This window comes from Ixodes scapularis, unplaced genomic scaffold, assembly GCF_016920785.2.
Source record: "Ixodes scapularis isolate PalLabHiFi unplaced genomic scaffold, ASM1692078v2 PGA_scaffold5__190_contigs__length_132052651, whole genome shotgun sequence".
NCBI lineage: Eukaryota > Metazoa > Arthropoda > Arachnida > Ixodida > Ixodidae > Ixodes > Ixodes scapularis.
The window spans coordinates 76,954,464-76,971,138 of NW_024609880.1; the positions used below are offsets into that span (position 1 = coordinate 76,954,464).

The 16,675-nt window shown below is 44.6% G+C and overlaps 1 protein-coding gene across 1 annotated transcript; it reads left to right on the forward strand.

Annotated features, from left to right (window-relative positions):
* Positions 1–46: 46 nt before the first annotated feature.
* LOC115333097 (solute carrier family 22 member 13) lies at positions 47–13,758 on the forward strand. Its single transcript, XM_029995644.3, has 10 exons — positions 47–406; positions 1,263–1,366; positions 2,225–2,379; positions 4,140–4,308; positions 6,053–6,182; positions 6,636–6,766; positions 8,593–8,807; positions 10,558–10,739; positions 12,630–12,829; positions 13,623–13,758. Exons 1-10 carry the CDS (start codon positions 68–70, stop codon positions 13,756–13,758), a joined length of 1,761 nt encoding a protein of 586 aa, XP_029851504.2. The 5' UTR covers positions 47–67.
* The last annotated feature ends 2,917 nt before the right edge of the window (positions 13,759–16,675 follow it).

Here is a 16,675-nt window from a genome sequence, read left to right on the forward strand (position 1 = left end):
TAAATGAACGTCCGGTTCCTTTGCCAACGTTTTATTTCAGATAACCAACAACCGCAAAGCAGCCGCCATGAATTTTGAGCGAGTGCTAAGGGAAATCGGGGGCTTCGGCTTCTTCAACAAGACGATCATGGTCGGCACCCTCATCTTGGGAACCTGGCATACAACCATGTGCTACTTCTTTCACCTGTTCATACTCATCGCCCCACCGAGCCAATGGTGCTTCCTCAACGACACCACTTCGACCTTCGTGGACACGTCGTCTCTTCCGAGAGGAAAGTGCATGATGATGGTGCCGTCTCCAGACGGTGGATATTCGAACGTCACCCTCCTTGATGAAGACCGCGTGACGTGTCCAACTGGCTGGAAGTATGACAACGAGGAGTACTTCACTACGCTAACAATGGAGGTACGAGGAAAGTTACGGACGTTGCCCTCAAACCCTCTAAGCAATGTGTGCAACAAAGCTACTGCAGACTAGAACAAAAAAAAGTATGTTTAAAATAACTATACGCGGATGAGTCTATTGTTCAGTGACTCGGCATTTTGCGCGTGTTGTCATCGCACCATGCGAGTGGTCATCCGTATACTTGTTCTTTGACAGAAAAACGAAGGCGGTAGTGCAAAAAATACGCTGTAGAAATTAAGCGCTCAGCAGCAAGCCTACAACAATGGCAGCTGATATGAAGTAAATGCAAGCCGTGTAGTTTGATACCTTTGTGTAGATACATAAAGATAGCGCACATGCCTATTCATACGGTCTACACTCTGAGCGTACACTTCGCTTATTTTTTCTTTTTTTGCCTCTGGAGATTAAAGTGCAGGGTGCAGCTCGAAACCAAATTTTTAATATTTTTTTCCTCCTTTTTTAACGATACAGAGAATCGATGCTTGACAATTTATGCACCGTTTCTTTTTTATGGTCGCATTTAGTTTTCTGTTCATTTGAGACGCCTACGACGCCATGTTTATGGCGGTTATTACTTTTTTTTACGAGTCACGTTTTGGGAGGTCTAAAAACCGTAGCATAAAACGTAAGAGGTGCGGTTTGTGTAGGGATGGAAATAGAGATTCTGAATGCCTTTGACCACTGGTCATACGATGTCACAGACAGAAGCAAACGCTATTTTTTATATATTAATTTCTACGATAGACCATCAACACTTATTTCAAATTGCATTGTTCGTAATCCATATACGCGCTCAAGTTACGATAAGCGCAAACAAATTCTCAGTTTAACGCGCTTCCTTTGTTCCGCCCTCTAGAACCAGTGGCTCTGTGGCGACAGCTGGAAGATGTACGCCGTGCACACGGCATTTTGGGCAGGGTCTATGACGGGATACCTTCTCTCCGGTTTTCTGGCTGATAGGTGAGCAAGCGTCGCATTCGCTAAGTCACCGATTATAAGGTCACCGAGGTCCTACGAAAAGCAGGGAGTGAATCAGTGCGTTCACGCTTCTTGCTTCCGGATTCCTTCGTCGGCGCCCTTAAATGGTCAACGTTGAAATCTCGAGGTGATGCTAAAATGTGACGGGAAAATTAAAAAAAAAAAGAAAAAAAAGTGAATCGACGGCAGGATTTAAGTTGTTCTTGAGCGTGTTTAAAAGAAGTTATAAAATACGCGTTGTAGTCGCTGGTGTTCGAAAATTTTATTATCAGTCCCAAGTCAATGAGAGAGCTGCATTAGTCGATAAGGACGTCGGCCAAACAAATCGCGATCACGTAATAAATAGCCACCCCCTGCGTTTGTCAGGATGCCGGTGGCTTCGTTTCATGAATGGGACCGTAGCAAATCGTATCGAGATTCGCCTATTTTGATCCTTAATGGATGCGCAGAAAAGGAAGAAGTAGAGAAACAGGGTGCGCGAGATTGGTTACCGCTTGATTAGATGCTCTACGATCGCATTCATGAAAACCCAGATAATGACAATGCTTCATTTCAGCTTAAGTCTGAACGCAGCCGACGCTACAAGCTAATGAGCCCGAACGAGCGGCTTCAAAAGCGATTGTCACCGGCCCTTTTCTTTCTGTTTGATTGATCCAGCGATGTCAGAACACGTATACATAAACACGACAAACAGGGTGATGGGCCGCTTTTGACACTGTCGGATCGGTCTCATCAGCACGTGTATACCGTCGGTTGCGTCTCCACTTCAGGTGTAACGAAGTCTAGAGCAGCTGCAGGTATGATTCGACGCAGCCGAGACACGTGCCGTTTCTATTACAGAATCGGGAGGAAGAAGACGATTCTCATGCTCGTTGCGGTCGGGGTGACGGGAAACTTCCTCGGAATGTTCCTGACGGATTTCAGCACCTACGCCGTGCTTCGTTTTCTCGCCGGAATCGGAGCGTACACAGTCTGCACCACGGTCTTCGTGGTCGGTAAGCCAGAACAAAAAAAAATAAAATAAACAAAGGCATAGCACTAACGTTGTGGCAGCGAAGCAAAACTCGGGAAATGCATCGCCTTTGCATGCCAAACTGCGTTTTACGCGGAAATTTTTTTTTTAATTTGTGTGTTTTACAAAAAGATTATTATGTTACTTTTACCCTGCAGCGTATCATGCTAAATACAACAGTGTTCGTTGCAGACTTAATGACGAAAATGTCTGTGGACACGCCACAGGCACATCGAAGCATGTTTTGCTTCACACATATGTATGCTTCGCACATGTTTGCAGAAAATGTCTGCACACTCTGTTTTGTGTTATGTATTAGCAAAGGGACCGCGGCTTTCGTGTGTACGGAGTTTATTTTTCTGAAAACTGTGGTGTTTTTTTTTTGTTTTTTTTTTTGTACTTTTGTTTATTTGTCTTAATATTTGGTGTTGAAAAATAAATCGGCGCTTATCGGCGCTTATGTTGAAGGAAACGGCGCACGGGTGTCAGACTCTCCAAGCTCCAAGGAACATGCACGTGATCCGGATGCTTTGAAATCATCGCGGTACTTTTAAGGGAAGGTTAACGGTACAGGACATATCGTTCCTCCCGAAGAAAGAAACCGCCTCGCGGGCAGTTTAGGGGGGGCTGTGTTGGGGTCCACACAAAATACCCTGTAGATAAAGACTTCTCTTTACGTGAAGCTTGGGTGTGCCTGACTCCATGACAACTTGAATTTGTTTTTTTTTGTTTTTGTTTTTTTTTGTTTTTTCGTTTTTCCCTATTTGGATAAAACCAACTCGGCTATTACTTATCGCGGTTTAGCGGCATTTACCGAAATCCCGGTGATAATTTAATCATAGATAATTTACGGAGCACGTAAATTGTCAATACAATGTAGCACCACATCTAACCATGAATGAGTGACTTTTTGTAAACATTTCTTTGTCTACTTTCATATACTGTGGTGAAATTGCCTCGTTCCCCGCGTTGCAACCATTCATGGAACAGTGAAAAAATGATGAATGAAAAAAGTGTTTTAAGTTGATAGCAACTGGAACTTCACAGAGACATCGTTTGTTCTATAGTGAACGCTCGTAGTTTTCTAAAGATAGGCGGAGACCACGAGTCCTCAAAATGGGAGCGTGGTTAGTCTTATAAAGAGTTTGTAGTTTTCTAAAGATAGGTGGTTACCACGGTTCCTCTTCCAACGATCATGGTTTGTTCTATGGTGAACGTTTGTAGCTTTCTAATGATAGGCACTGAACACCAGTCCTATTCCCAGTAGCATCATTAGTTATACGGTGAAAGTTTGTAGGCTTCTAAAGATGGCCAGTCACAACATGTCCTCTTCACATAAGTATGATTTGTTCTATGGGAAACGCTTGTAGTTTTCTAAGCATAGACAGCCACCACCATTCCTTTTCCAAGAAACATAGCTAGTTGTATGCTGAACGTTTGTACTTCTCTAAAAATATGAATTCACCACCACCACTAGTCCTTCACCTAGGAGCATGAGGAGTTCCATGCTGAACATTTGTCGTTTTCTAATGATAAGTAGTCATTAGCGGTCCTCTTCCCGGGATCGTGATTACAGCTCGATAGTTAACGTTATTAACTTTCTCAAAAATATACAGGTATACCATCGGTTCTCTTCACATGAGCATAGCTAGTTATACGGCTAACTTTTGAAGTTTTCTAATGATAGGCAAGCACTAACGGTCTTCTTCTGTCGTTAATTCATTGGCTCCACTTGCTTCGCAGTGGTCGAGTACACCGTGTCGGACAGGAGGACACTCATCTCTTTCATCTGGGCCATGAGTTGGACCATCATGGCAGCCGTGCTGCCCTGGTACGGGTATCTCCTGCAGAGCTGGAGGATGCTCGTGGCCACAAACATCGGCGTGGATGTGCTACTCGTCATAGCGCTGTGGTAAGACCCTATATTGGCAATTATCTCTAATTATTCTATACTTCGTTTCACCCCGAGTCCAAACGCAGGTGACGCTACGAGCTGATGGGACCAACGAGACAGTGTCAAGAGCGCACCATCCAGCATGGTGTCCCTCATGTTTCTATGCGTGTTCTATAATCGCTGGACCATTCATGAACTAGAAAGGCCTAGTGACTCGCGCTTTAGATGCTCCTTGATTGATCCCACTCCCTCATCTCGTCGGCTGCGTCTGGACTTAAGCTGAAACGAGGTATAGCTATACGGCGAGCAAGCTCGTCTGCTCCTTACTCTCGCACCTCCTGCCCTTGTTTAGTCGCAAAATGAGTACAGGTGATTTTATTTTCCACCGACCTCAGCCAATGAACGCTCGCGCTCAGCCGTTTTGTCATCGCATGTTCTCTGCGCGTCCTCTATGTTGCTCTTTGATCGGCGTGTCTCTCTTCGCGTTCCGGTGAGAAAAAGACCCATTTTTGAACACTTGCTTGCCGTACACTCGGCGTCGACTTCTCCGTGCGACGTTGTCAAGGCTAGCCTAGTTTCCTCGATGCTCCGTTGAAGTCACAACTCCAGCCCGTCACTCGTCCTCTCGCGGACGAAAGAAGAACCAGAGGAGCGGGGACGGCGGCGGAAACGGTGGCAGAGATTGTCGGCCTTGGTGCTGCTGTTACCACAAGGTTCTGGTCGGCATGTTCGTGCGTTATGCAGTTTTAACGATAAAAGCGTGTGCCTTAAAATAGGAATTGTTTTGTTCTGCTCCGTAACTTTTAAAAGTCGACGTGTTAATTTCCTTAACGCACGTCCAAATCTCCGTCACCTGTGATGTGCTCCCGCTCTGATTGCTTCGTGTTTGTAGCCAAATTAATTGATCTTGGCGCACTGACCAGCGTCAGCGAGCAGGCGCACGCGAAATCTTCGAAAATATATCCCCGTCTCTTCCGCCATCTTGCGACGAACCGCCCTGCCATCTACAGGGTGTTGGAGTTGCAAACGCTAGCCTCGAAAATGTGGCATAAAATATTTGAGGCCGAACATAGACCGCAATACTTAACCTTGCCTTTATTGGTAGTCTGAAATACTTCTTTCATAACTGTCCGCTTCAAAGAAAGATAATAGCTGCTGTGGTTGCTGGAATCGTTCTCCGTTAATTCTGTCCAAAATACTATTTAACAGGAGCCAAAAATTAGAGAGAAAATGAAATAAATTAGAGGATGGAAAATGAGGGGTAGGGCGAAGATATATTTTTTAACATTATTCGAGAAAACAAAAGGAGCTCACACAAGAAGATAAAAACCGATGAGTAGATGCACGTACTGTCACACGCACGGTACAAATGCACCTTGTAGACGTTTAGCCGTACGATATATTCCTATTTCTCGATCACTCAGAGTCTGTGGCCAAAATAATTGAGGTGACCAAATTATCATACAATCCATGGTAACGTAATTTAAGAATTCAATTATGTTTATGCATGTTGGTTTATTTTTGTTTTTCTATCGTATACATTTTTGGTAAGCGAAACACGAAAAAATGACATATCCATCCACCGTTTCATGGCTGCTTTTCAACCAAAAGAAATGACAAAGATGTGACTAACGTTCCACTAACTTTGAGCAAAGAAAATCACATTATGACGTCTGTTCGGGTGAATGCCAACGTATGAAAGCATTTGAACATGCCGATGTGGAGGTTATTAGAGAGTCGTCTGCTTTCTCTCCCTTTACAGGTGGGTGCCGGAATCGTCTAGCTGGCTTCTTGCGGTGAACCGGACAAAAGAAGCGCTCACTATTCTTCAGAGAATAGCACGCAGCAACGGTATAGAGATGTCACAAGAGCACCTCGAGAAACTCTTGCAGGTAACGACGATAGCTATAAAAACAAAAATGCAACACTTCTTTCAATAAAATTTAAGAAGCTACAGATCTCCTTAAATCTGGGATCTTATTCGAGCATACAGTGTAATCGCCACCGATGGCAAGCTGTCATATTAGCCGTTTCTGAGTGATATAAGTTGAAACTGGTATGGCGATGTGTGTACATATTGCCAAGAACTGTATTGCTGGAATTTTTTGTCTAAACGAACTTCACTAGATATTAAAAAAAATAATATCAAGTTTCGGAAATTTTGCATACCGTTGCAGCAGTATGAATGAATTGTTGCTTTTTTTTTCTTTCTTTGCGCGAATGCAGTAAAAATTTATTCATTTTACTGCTTCTGAATTTTCATGTTTCTTCTATCTCCCTTTCTTTACCTATCCATTAGTTATTAAACGCTAACATAATTCTATCTTTTTTTTTTTTGTACGCAGCTCGGTCCGACGCCGGGCACCGAACTACGAGCAGCAACCGAAAGGAAAAACATGAGTTTTACTGAGAGCACCCTAGTCATACTAAAATCTCCACGCATTCGAAAAATAACCATCCTGATCTACCTTTCCTGGTACGTATTGAAGAGACTTTGGGCTCGTAAACACAATTTATTTTTCTTCAAGACTCGGAAGAATACTGAGGTCCTTTAAAGTTAGTGTAGCTTAAAAAAACGTTGGGCGTATTAGGTTCACCCTTCTTACATCGTGAACCTAATAACAATAATAATAATAATAATAATGTTTTCTGTGACCATAAACAACCTCGCTGTCTTACTGTGCGGTGCACAAAACATAAGTGCAAGTTATACACTTATGAAAATAGAACAGTATACGGGTTATTAATAATGAGATAAATTAATCATTAGATATCGAATTAAACGTGTGATTAACACTGAATTAATAATAACGCCCCGAACTTGCCACGCTTTGTGTTTCTTCAGTTCCTCCACACTTCCTCAAACAGTTACAGAGGTTCGTATTTTATTTTGACCGCCAGGCGGTATAAACTTTTAGTGCGGTAAGCAGCGCAGTCTTCCCGATAATCGCTCACATTGTTTCACCTTGACATGGGGCTATATAAGAAAAGATAACGTGGTTCGTTCGTGCGAGCATAAACATTTCGTAGCACCAAGATGGGTCAACACACGGAGCTGCGTAAAAGGTCGTTAAAATGTTTATGCTACGTGCTCGCGGTGCAGGACTTCTAGCGTTTCCTAACGATGAAATATCCTTGTATAATAGAGGCGAATGACGTCGCAGAAATGTGTGGTAATGGTAGTAAACAGTTCGAAGAAAACTGGGACCTATTTTTATTCGAGATAAAGGCAAAAAATCGCGTTTTATTCGACCTCATTTCGACTTTCGGGTGATACAAAAACGCTGGCGATTTTTTTTCACAAATTAATTATTGCTATAAAATCTGCAATAATGATACCACAAGTTTTTTTTTTTCAGCCCTTTCGTACTTTCGCAGTTTTAGGCAAGAATGATATTTTTCTAGTGCTTTCTGTGTATGTTTTTTTTTTTTCTTTTCTGTGTTACTGACGCGTTTTGTCATCCAACCTTAAAAGTAGAGCTATTTAGGTACTCCAAAATTGTTCGTGCCTGCAACCTACATTCAGGGAAAGATAGAGCTGCACCCGAAGTCCCGACAGTGGCGTCCCCTATAGGTCGCTGGTATCGCGAATAGAGATACACCGTTTGCTATATTCTCCGACTGGATGACTGTATTGCCTTCCTGAACAATAAAAATCTATAGCTCCTCTTCACTTCGAGTTCGACCAAAGCCGACGCCACGGCCCGACGGACCAGTGCCAAAGTGTGTCATCTAAGTGTTTATCGCATTTTTTTTTGCGTACGCTCTCACTAACTAAATAAATCGAGCACAGCGAATGCCCTGCCGTAATCCTGCGCTTCCCTTTTTTTTTGTTTGTAGTTGTTGTTGTATGTGTTATTGCTTTAGCCGGTGATGCCCACGAAAACAACGGGCAACGTGACAATGCACCTTTGGCCCCGCTTTAATGGCTCCATCGAATTGCGGTGCCGGCTGTGGTCAGACTCCAAGTGAAATGGATACAGACGATCTTATATAACGCATTCGTAAGGTTTCATCGAAGAAAATAGAGCCGTAAAATAAAACGAGCCACGAGCACAACTCATTTGTTCCTTAATCGTTAAATTCATGAGCCACATTTTTAATCAAATAAAAGCATTAACATACAAATCGCAAGATACCTCTACATTTTGGGCAATAATTTATTTTAAAGATTATAAAAAAAAATTTGAAATTAAGAGAACACGAACGAATAAATAAGCAGAAAAACAACAAACCATCCCCGAACGTTGAAATGCAAATATCACGAGGGTGATGATCCACGTGACTTTTGTTTTTGTTTAGGTTCGTGGTCACTCTGTGCTACAACGCCAGTACCCTCCAGCTTGGACGACTCGGCCTGAACCTCTACTCAACTTACTCGATCGCCATCGCCTTTGAATTCCCGGTGAATGTCATCTGCATCCTATCCCTGGATAGATTAGGTCGGCGGTGGCCCAATGTCACGTTTATGTTCTTTGCTGGCTCTGCCTGCTTGCTGATGGGCTTCCTACGCACCGGTGAGATCTGTTCCCCTCTTTCCTTCATCTAAACTTTCATCCCCCCCCCCCCCCCAACCCAACTGAAAACATCACTCAGTCACAAACCTAATTGTCATAAAGAAGGCGCCTTCTACCTCGCCTCCCTTATTATTCTGCGTCGGATATTTTTGAATTCTATATTTTATTACTCTAATCCCATCAAGGTTCACCAATAAGAGCTATCGGCCGTGTGGATTCAACCCCTTCTAAGACCCGTAGTACTTTACTTTTTACGTCGGGTATACCAGAGGTGAGCTCGAAGCCCAAATTGGACACGACTGTGACGTCACTGTTCGGCAGGAACTCGTGCTCTCACTGATTGAACACGAATCCCAGCCAAACGCTGAAGTCACAGTCGTGTCCAATCGGTGTTTTGTGCTGGCCTCTGGTGCGTGACGTGGAAACTTCAGCACTATAATAGCTTCGTTATCTAGGAGGTGTGGGTGGACTGCTCACATTTTGTACCAAGCTGAAGATACTGCCTGAAAAAGGGCTTGAATCTAAAAGTGATGCGTGCGTCATTTATAGCTTCAGCACTGCAAGGAAAAAACACGGCACGACTAAAGTCCCTTGATACTTCTTTTACAAGTAATGACAACCAATAAAAATGACAAAGCACATTCCGCTACAACAAAATGGCGGCATTCAGTTCAAACCTCTGCTGTGCGCCACCATTTCTTTCCTAAAACCTGCACCTTCATGCAGTCGGCGTTTCAAAGAATGTCGCCCCTTGTAGTAAGTTTTTATTTGGGGACTTTAAGAACGACGGCTTCAACCAATACCACCTAGAAGACAAGGCCTGCGCATGACGCTTCGTTAGTAGATCCCCGACCCGCCCCAAGCGGCAAACACCCCGAAGCTTGACGAGAGTATATGTGGGCCGCTTCAGAAGTACGGCTGCGTTCCAAATCTTACCAAACAGATCCGAGTTACTCCGACGGGTCGTGTCACGTGACAAGACAGATATTGAAAAACGCTGGACGCGGGTAGGTTTTAGAACGCCAAGGTATGAACACCTTATCCTGGAGTAAGATCTTGTAATTTTTGAAACACGGTCAACTACGTCGCATTCACTTGCGGCCACAGCTGCGTGCGCGTCTGCTGAGCGCGAGCTGATAGCGAGCTTGCAGGTCATTCGTAAAGTGCATGCGAACACTCCCTCGGCCAGAAGCGCCGGCCAGAGCCGGCTAGCACGCACTCCTGGCTTTGGGACGAGCATTTCTCGAGCGCGCGCTCGTTCTGCCGAAGAACGCTTCAAAGCAGCCACCTCGAGCTCTCGTGCTTCTGGCATTGGCTGCGTTCTCTGCTTAGGAATGAACGGAGTATGAACAGCACCCTCAAAAATGGCGTCCAGTGCCAGCGTCCAGCGCCCAGCAAAGGGCTTTGCGGCCCTTCGCACGTGAACGTGTAACTTCATCGTATGCTGTAGCAAAAGACACCCGACATGAGCATCTGTTTCATTATCTGCTACACAAACCACTGAAGCAGTCAATGGAGCAGACGATGTTGCTCATCCGGGCTAGCTAGGGGGCGCTGAGGGGATCTACTAGTGATGACGTTTAGAGGAGGAAACGCGCAGGCCTTGTGTTCTAGGTGGTATTGCTTCAACACCTGCCAGCGTTGGAAATGCAAATGACGCAGCACTATTCGATCAGAACCACTATTCGCACACACCTTAAAAAACAAACAAAAGAAACACCCTTTCATATTTTTTTTTATTATTTTTTAGAATCCGAGGTGTGGACCCTCGTCATGGCAGTGGTGGCCATCATGACGTACGCGGGCACCTACAACATCACCTACCAGCTGGCCACCGAGATCTTTCCGACGGTCATCCGGGGCAGGGTAGTGCTCCTTCAGAGGCTCCTGGGGGACATCGGGGGCCTCATGGGGGCCCAGGTGGCGTCTCTGGTAAAGACGTAACAACCGCGTCACATTTTGTTTAGGCTTGGAGCGAAACCGGGTCGCTCAACGCCGTAGTATTCTCCTACAGCTTGAGAAACACGAGGCGTGGCTTATCGTGCTTAGGCTTCTTGCTTCGTGATGCGCTTGTTGGAGTTTTCATCGGCTGTTGTCACAACCTCATTGACTATGGAGATATAAAAAGGTCCTCGGGACTCGCTGCCCTTTGTAACGGGCGGTAGCTTGCGCCACCTAGCGCAAGTCCCGCGTTTCTTAACCCTTTGATGCCCGAAACTTTACTTAAAATACTGCAGACCTACGAGAAACCCTGGTGTGGGTTTAGAACGTGCAAAATAACAGAAATTTGATCCCAGAACAAAAAAAAAAATTGTTTTCGTAATTATGTTTTTGAAATGTTGTTCGTGAGCAGCATTGACAATTTGCAGCCTTATTTTACATCTAATGACTGAAAACAGTTACTACCTGGGAGAAGGCCCACGTGCACTTTCGGTTTCGGACACCAGGGGCACTTCTCACTGGATTTGCAATATTCGCGCCTGTTTTACTCCTCAGAGTTTCAAGGTCAGTGGAGCAAGCCATCATACCTCACATCCACTGTCAGCTTTAATATTAAAGGGCAAGTGATCTGTTTTGAAGGAGCAATTCGATTCTTCACTGCTAAGCGCAGCTATTCTCACCCTCGCGACAGACGGCTCTAAATTTATTGAGGCACACATGGCGCGGGAGAAATTAAAAAATTCTTGAGTTATTGCTCCTGGGCAGTACTGGGCATGAAAAGTTAAGCTAGCTGCCAGTGATGATAGGCATGTTTCTCTCGGCCAGGGGGCGCGAGCTCGCATGTAAGACACGAACAGGGTGTAAGACAGACAGGTGGGGAAACGAGAGCCAAATGAGGAACCGGATTGTGTCCTCCTCGGTTTTCTCTTTTTCTGTGGCGCCATCTATGTGGAACATCGCGAACTCTCACTCCGGGTGGGCGACCGGTGGCGACCGGCTAAACTGACGGAGATGGTTTCTCGTGGATTTTTAATGGAGGACTGTTGTGCTCTCGGTTTATTTTGCGCATTCTCCCATAGAGTTCCGTGCAAATCCGATTCCAATTTTTTTCCTCTCGCCGCAGCGCCATCTGTCGCAAATCGGGGGTACCCGCAAGCAGACGAGTACACAATCCGGTCACGGCGCTGCGGTAGGCTTCAATGGGCCGTTTCCCTACCTGTCTACATTACACCCTGGACACGACCATGTAATGCTGGCATCGAGCACAAAGCGCTCCTGTAGTGTTCGATCATGCTCGAGTAACGGTCGTCTACAAGTGTCTCTCTCCGTCTGTTCACGCGCGGTAACAGAGCGTCTGAAATACGAAAACAAGCTTAAATAAAAAAAAAAAAAATGCAGCTCGCGATGTCCCATCAAAGTGAAAAAAAGTTTGTCTTGTTTTTAGCTTTCCTGTGTTTGTTATTCTTTCCCCGATTTTTTTTTTTTTTTCTCCATCAATGAAATTTTGCGAGCTTAGCGTCCGCGAGCAAGGCGAGAAAGCGTATTGACGCTCAACCGAAATTCGCCCGAGCAATATTCGACTTCACTCGTCAGAGGGGCTTCCCTAACTTGAGAGCTGCAAACCTAGGGTACGTTGTACTGAAACAAACAGCCAAAGCGGTAATAGGCGTTTTTGTAAAATGGGTTCTCTTTCACAGCTTCAAATAGTGTGAGTTTTGAAAGGAACATGTGGTAAAAACATATTTTACCGGTTACCTGAAAGGCGTCATATGGAATCGGACACATTATGACGTGAACCCTCCCCCCCCCCCCCCCCTTAAACACACACACACAAAAGTGTCACTTGGCGTGAGCTATTTACCGTGCAATTATTTTTTTCAGGCGGAGTATGACACTTACGCCCCATTTCTTGTCATGGGAAGCCTATCCATGATAGCGACTGTGATGCTGTTCTTGTTGCCGGACACTATGAACCAAGCCTTGCCCCAAAGCATCGAGGAAGGTGAAAATTTCGCACTCGACCAAGCCTTGTGCTTCTGCCCGTTGTTTTCTTCGGGGCAATTGGAAAGCAAAAAGCAAAGGTAATTTTACTTTTATGTCTTAAGTTAGTTTACTAATAACCAAAAATATTGAAGTACAATCTTTGTCGTTATCAGCATCCTCAGATATGGTAGCGCCCAGCATGTGTTACCCTCTGTAGCCAAAGATAGCCAAAGAGAGGAGATGTTATACGCTGGGCCCCACTTTACTAATCCGGACTATTGTAGAAACAAACAGCAACAAAAATTTGCTTGAGCAAGCTCATGAAACTTGGCGGTGTAGCCAGGACTGAGCACACCACCGCCCAGCCCTGGCTTAGCCTCATTTTTGGAGAATGTCATGATTTGTGAAAGGCCGAAATCCTAAAGTAAGGCTAAAAAATATATCGTTATAATTGAATGAAGGGATTTTTTTTTATTCCAAGATAAAAAGATTAAATCTCAAGCGAAGTCTTAAAACTCAAAAGCCTATCAAACAATTATTAAACTACGAACAGTAGCATTTCGTCTTGCTGGGCTTATTGTGAGTAAAACTCAGCGAGTCGCAGGCCGTTTTGCTTAGCTTCAGAGCACGGGAATAGTCATATGATCTATAGATGAGTAATGTTTCAACATTACTACACCTAACAAGATACGATTTACCAAGTTCATTTAGTCAGCTAACATGAGCCTGACAATCGTACAGTAAATTTAGCTGTTTAATCATAATTAAATCGTAATTTTTGTTCATCTTAAGGGAACTGTATTACCATCTATTTTCAGGCTAGTACGTTGTCTCAGATTATGCCCATAACCACCTTAGAATAACCCACGCTCTTTGATCTATGCCTTGCAGGACCTTACCAATAACCGAACAAGCTGCCGACAACAATGCATTCGTGATCGATGAACCAGTGTCCTCCATCTCGTTTGAAAGGATACGAAGCGACTCCAACGTACCCCCCTCTTCTTCTCGCTTTGGAAACTGCTGACGCTGCGGAAGATTCCTGACGTTTAGAAATTCCTGCAGTGAATCTAGTGATGGCATGGTTGATGGCAATCGCCGTCAAACACATTTGCATGTTTTGAACTTAACTGGCTATCACAATAGACACCCCGCATTCGCTGCGATGCAAGCACAATGTACTAGTCTTTGACAGCTTATCAAAGACAAGGATTTGTTAACTATCCTCTAATACTACTCAATAATACCTGGATGGTTAGAAGCTGCAGCCTACATCTACCGTAAGACTAGAAGAAGGTGCAAATCAAAAGCGGGGCAGAGTTCTCTGCTCTGTACTATGGAGGGTTTCTTTTCTTTCGTAATGTTACAACCGGGTGTAGTGATATTATGCCAAATTGTGCGACTTTAACGGCCATGGTTATGAAAATGGGTGATTTAATTGTCCATATTGCCGTATTTAACAGCGTCACCGGCGGACTCAAAATAGGTACGGTTGGTTACTCGCGGTCCAGCTCAAGACGCTATTGTGCAGATGGTATGGTATACATATCACGGCCCCTGTCAATATGACAATCAAGTGTAATTTTTGACCATGCCTTACCTTTGCACACAATACGTGTTCGCTTGAAAATTTAAAAATCACTGAACTCATTGGCATCTTTTCTTGCCTTTTATATTGAATTCATTTCAAAACCCTGTTGTTGTAGATGCAACTCTGTTTCTGAAGCCCTCAGGTACATTCGTACCTTGATTTAGAACAATCAAAAACTTTGTACTGGGAAAGCTTAGAGGTCTTTCAGAGGTGGCGACTGCCGAGCAATTATTGGTGACGCATGACGCCACATCCCAATTAATTGACTCGTTCGACATGTTGTGCTAACGGCGCGAAGTGAAGTGGCGGCGTCTCTGCTTAGGACAACAAAGAAAGCCATTCACTACGTGTTACCGATCACTGCATGCGTGTATCCAACACTACAGTGACCAACATTGTTTAGCCGACATATTCTAGTTGATTTTAGTTGGCCAGCATTATGTTGAGAGCGACTTAGCGTGCGAAACGTCATGCTTATTTTTCTTGCATCAATGACTTCTCAGACCTAAAAAAAAATGTATACTTGGGCGTCGCGATTGAACCACAGCGTGACACGCGGAAAACTAAACGCGTGAAATATTTAGAGTGGAACACTATTTATTCTTTAGCTATGGCGTATACACACGTTTATAGGTTAAATGTTTGTAATTTTCTACGTATTTATGTTGTAAATTAACGTTCTCATACATTTTTGTACTTGAGAGGCATTGATTTTAAAATTGTTGGTGCATTTTTTGTACACGTAACGAAGTTGAAAAGGAATACATTATATGTTCTTATTAAAGCTCACTGCCATCTCTTTTTTGTCATATTTTTTACGGTGAAAGATTTTAGCAAATTGGTGTGGATATTACGTGCCGGCAATCTGCTCTCGGTTTTCTCTCGGTTTGCTTCATGCTTACTCCGGGTTTGCTTGCCGAAAAATTTCCTGGCATAGATATTCCGCCAGGTGCAATGAAGTCGCGATAGCGCTACTACACAGTTCCTCCGCGGAAAAGGAGGGGGAGGGGGGAGCGTGAGCGTAAACGTACCGCGTACCCCCCCTAGGCGCACACACCCCGCGCGGCGCTAAACCATTGGTTGAGCGCTCTATGGCGTCAAACCGACAGCTGATTTCCGTTGCTGAAGCTCCCCCGTGGCCTTTCTGCGGTACGAGTAACGGGAGCAAGCAAGGTCCCGTGACGGATTCCCCTATAAAGCTATCGCTTACAAAAACAATTTAATTTATAGGCCACGACAATAAAGAATCACATAAAGAAACAAATGGCTGTCTGTGTATGGCGGAGTTCAAATATAAATGAACGAGAAATAGGCCGTAGCGGCTTTTCAACTGCTGAGTCCGGGTTCACACCAGTCGTAACGTCTTGTCTATCGCCCACAGCAGACGCAAGCGCAGCAGCCATCATAAACCGCATTGCAGCGGTATTCTCGACACAGACCCCGGCACTTGGTAGAAATGCTGATAGGCCCGTCGCAAAACCCAAACAGCCCGACGTCCACCAGAGGCAGTGGCAATACCAGGTGTTAATACGTGGTCATCAGCATCATGGTTATTGGAGAGTATACGCACTCTAAAAAAATCTGGAAGGCTCACTTTCCCGGAAAGTACTAGGGGGAGCCAATTTCTATAATCTACGCTGGGAGCTCGTCGAGTGAGGTGGCCTAAAATCAGGGATTAGCTATAGCTGATTTGTCAAAAACATTAAACACCCAGCCGAGCAAATATGGCACTGTCTTACGAGGCTCCTTTTTAAGGCACATATTTGACCTATTAAACAACTTCGATGAAATTGGAACGAACGTGGTAGGAACTCAGCGTCAGCATAAGCTCAGGGACAGTTGCTATGAACGCACCCTTCAGCAGCTGACTCGGGAAGGTCGGACCACGTGACCGAAGAAAACAGCGGCCCCAAGACTCCATCATGTAGCGCTCAATAAAATCTGTTGCCAAAATACTTGGAAAATAGACTGTATACACTCACAAAAGACTGTCCCATACCAAAGACCACATGAAGAACGTTTTAACAACGACATCTCTTGATCGAGCTCAGAACGTGAGTGGAGCCGGCTAGGGTCTAACTACAGAGCGAGAAATCGGGACACATACTCAAAATGTGGCACGTACGGAGTGGAGAAGCGGCTCAGTGGTGCTGTACATTAAGGGCTTCCACCTGCATCTGTTGAAGGCAATGCTTGTTTGGCGAAGCTACTAAGATTCAAAGGCAGAGAGGGAAAACAGACGTTCCTGGCGACCTCTATGACTGAAGTTGCGCGCATCGTAAGGTCGCTTCCGTCGCACGGACAGGAAACTTTACAAAAGGGTCATCTGTTAATATATGTATTAGCAGACAAG

What these genes read in the sequence shown, in the direction of transcription:
- LOC115333097 (XM_029995644.3), top strand. Translation starts at nt 68, where the DNA reads ATGAATTTTGAGCGAGTGCTAAGGGAAATCGGGGGCTTCGGCTTCTTC. An exon ending in CACCACGGTCTTCGTGGTCG is followed by an intron (nt 2,380 to 4,139) that starts GTAAGCCAGAAC and finishes CTTGCTTCGCAG; the next exon opens with TGGTCGAGTACACCGTGTCG. An exon ending in ATCCTGATCTACCTTTCCTG is followed by an intron (nt 6,767 to 8,592) that starts GTACGTATTGAA and finishes GTTTTTGTTTAG; the next exon opens with GTTCGTGGTCACTCTGTGCT.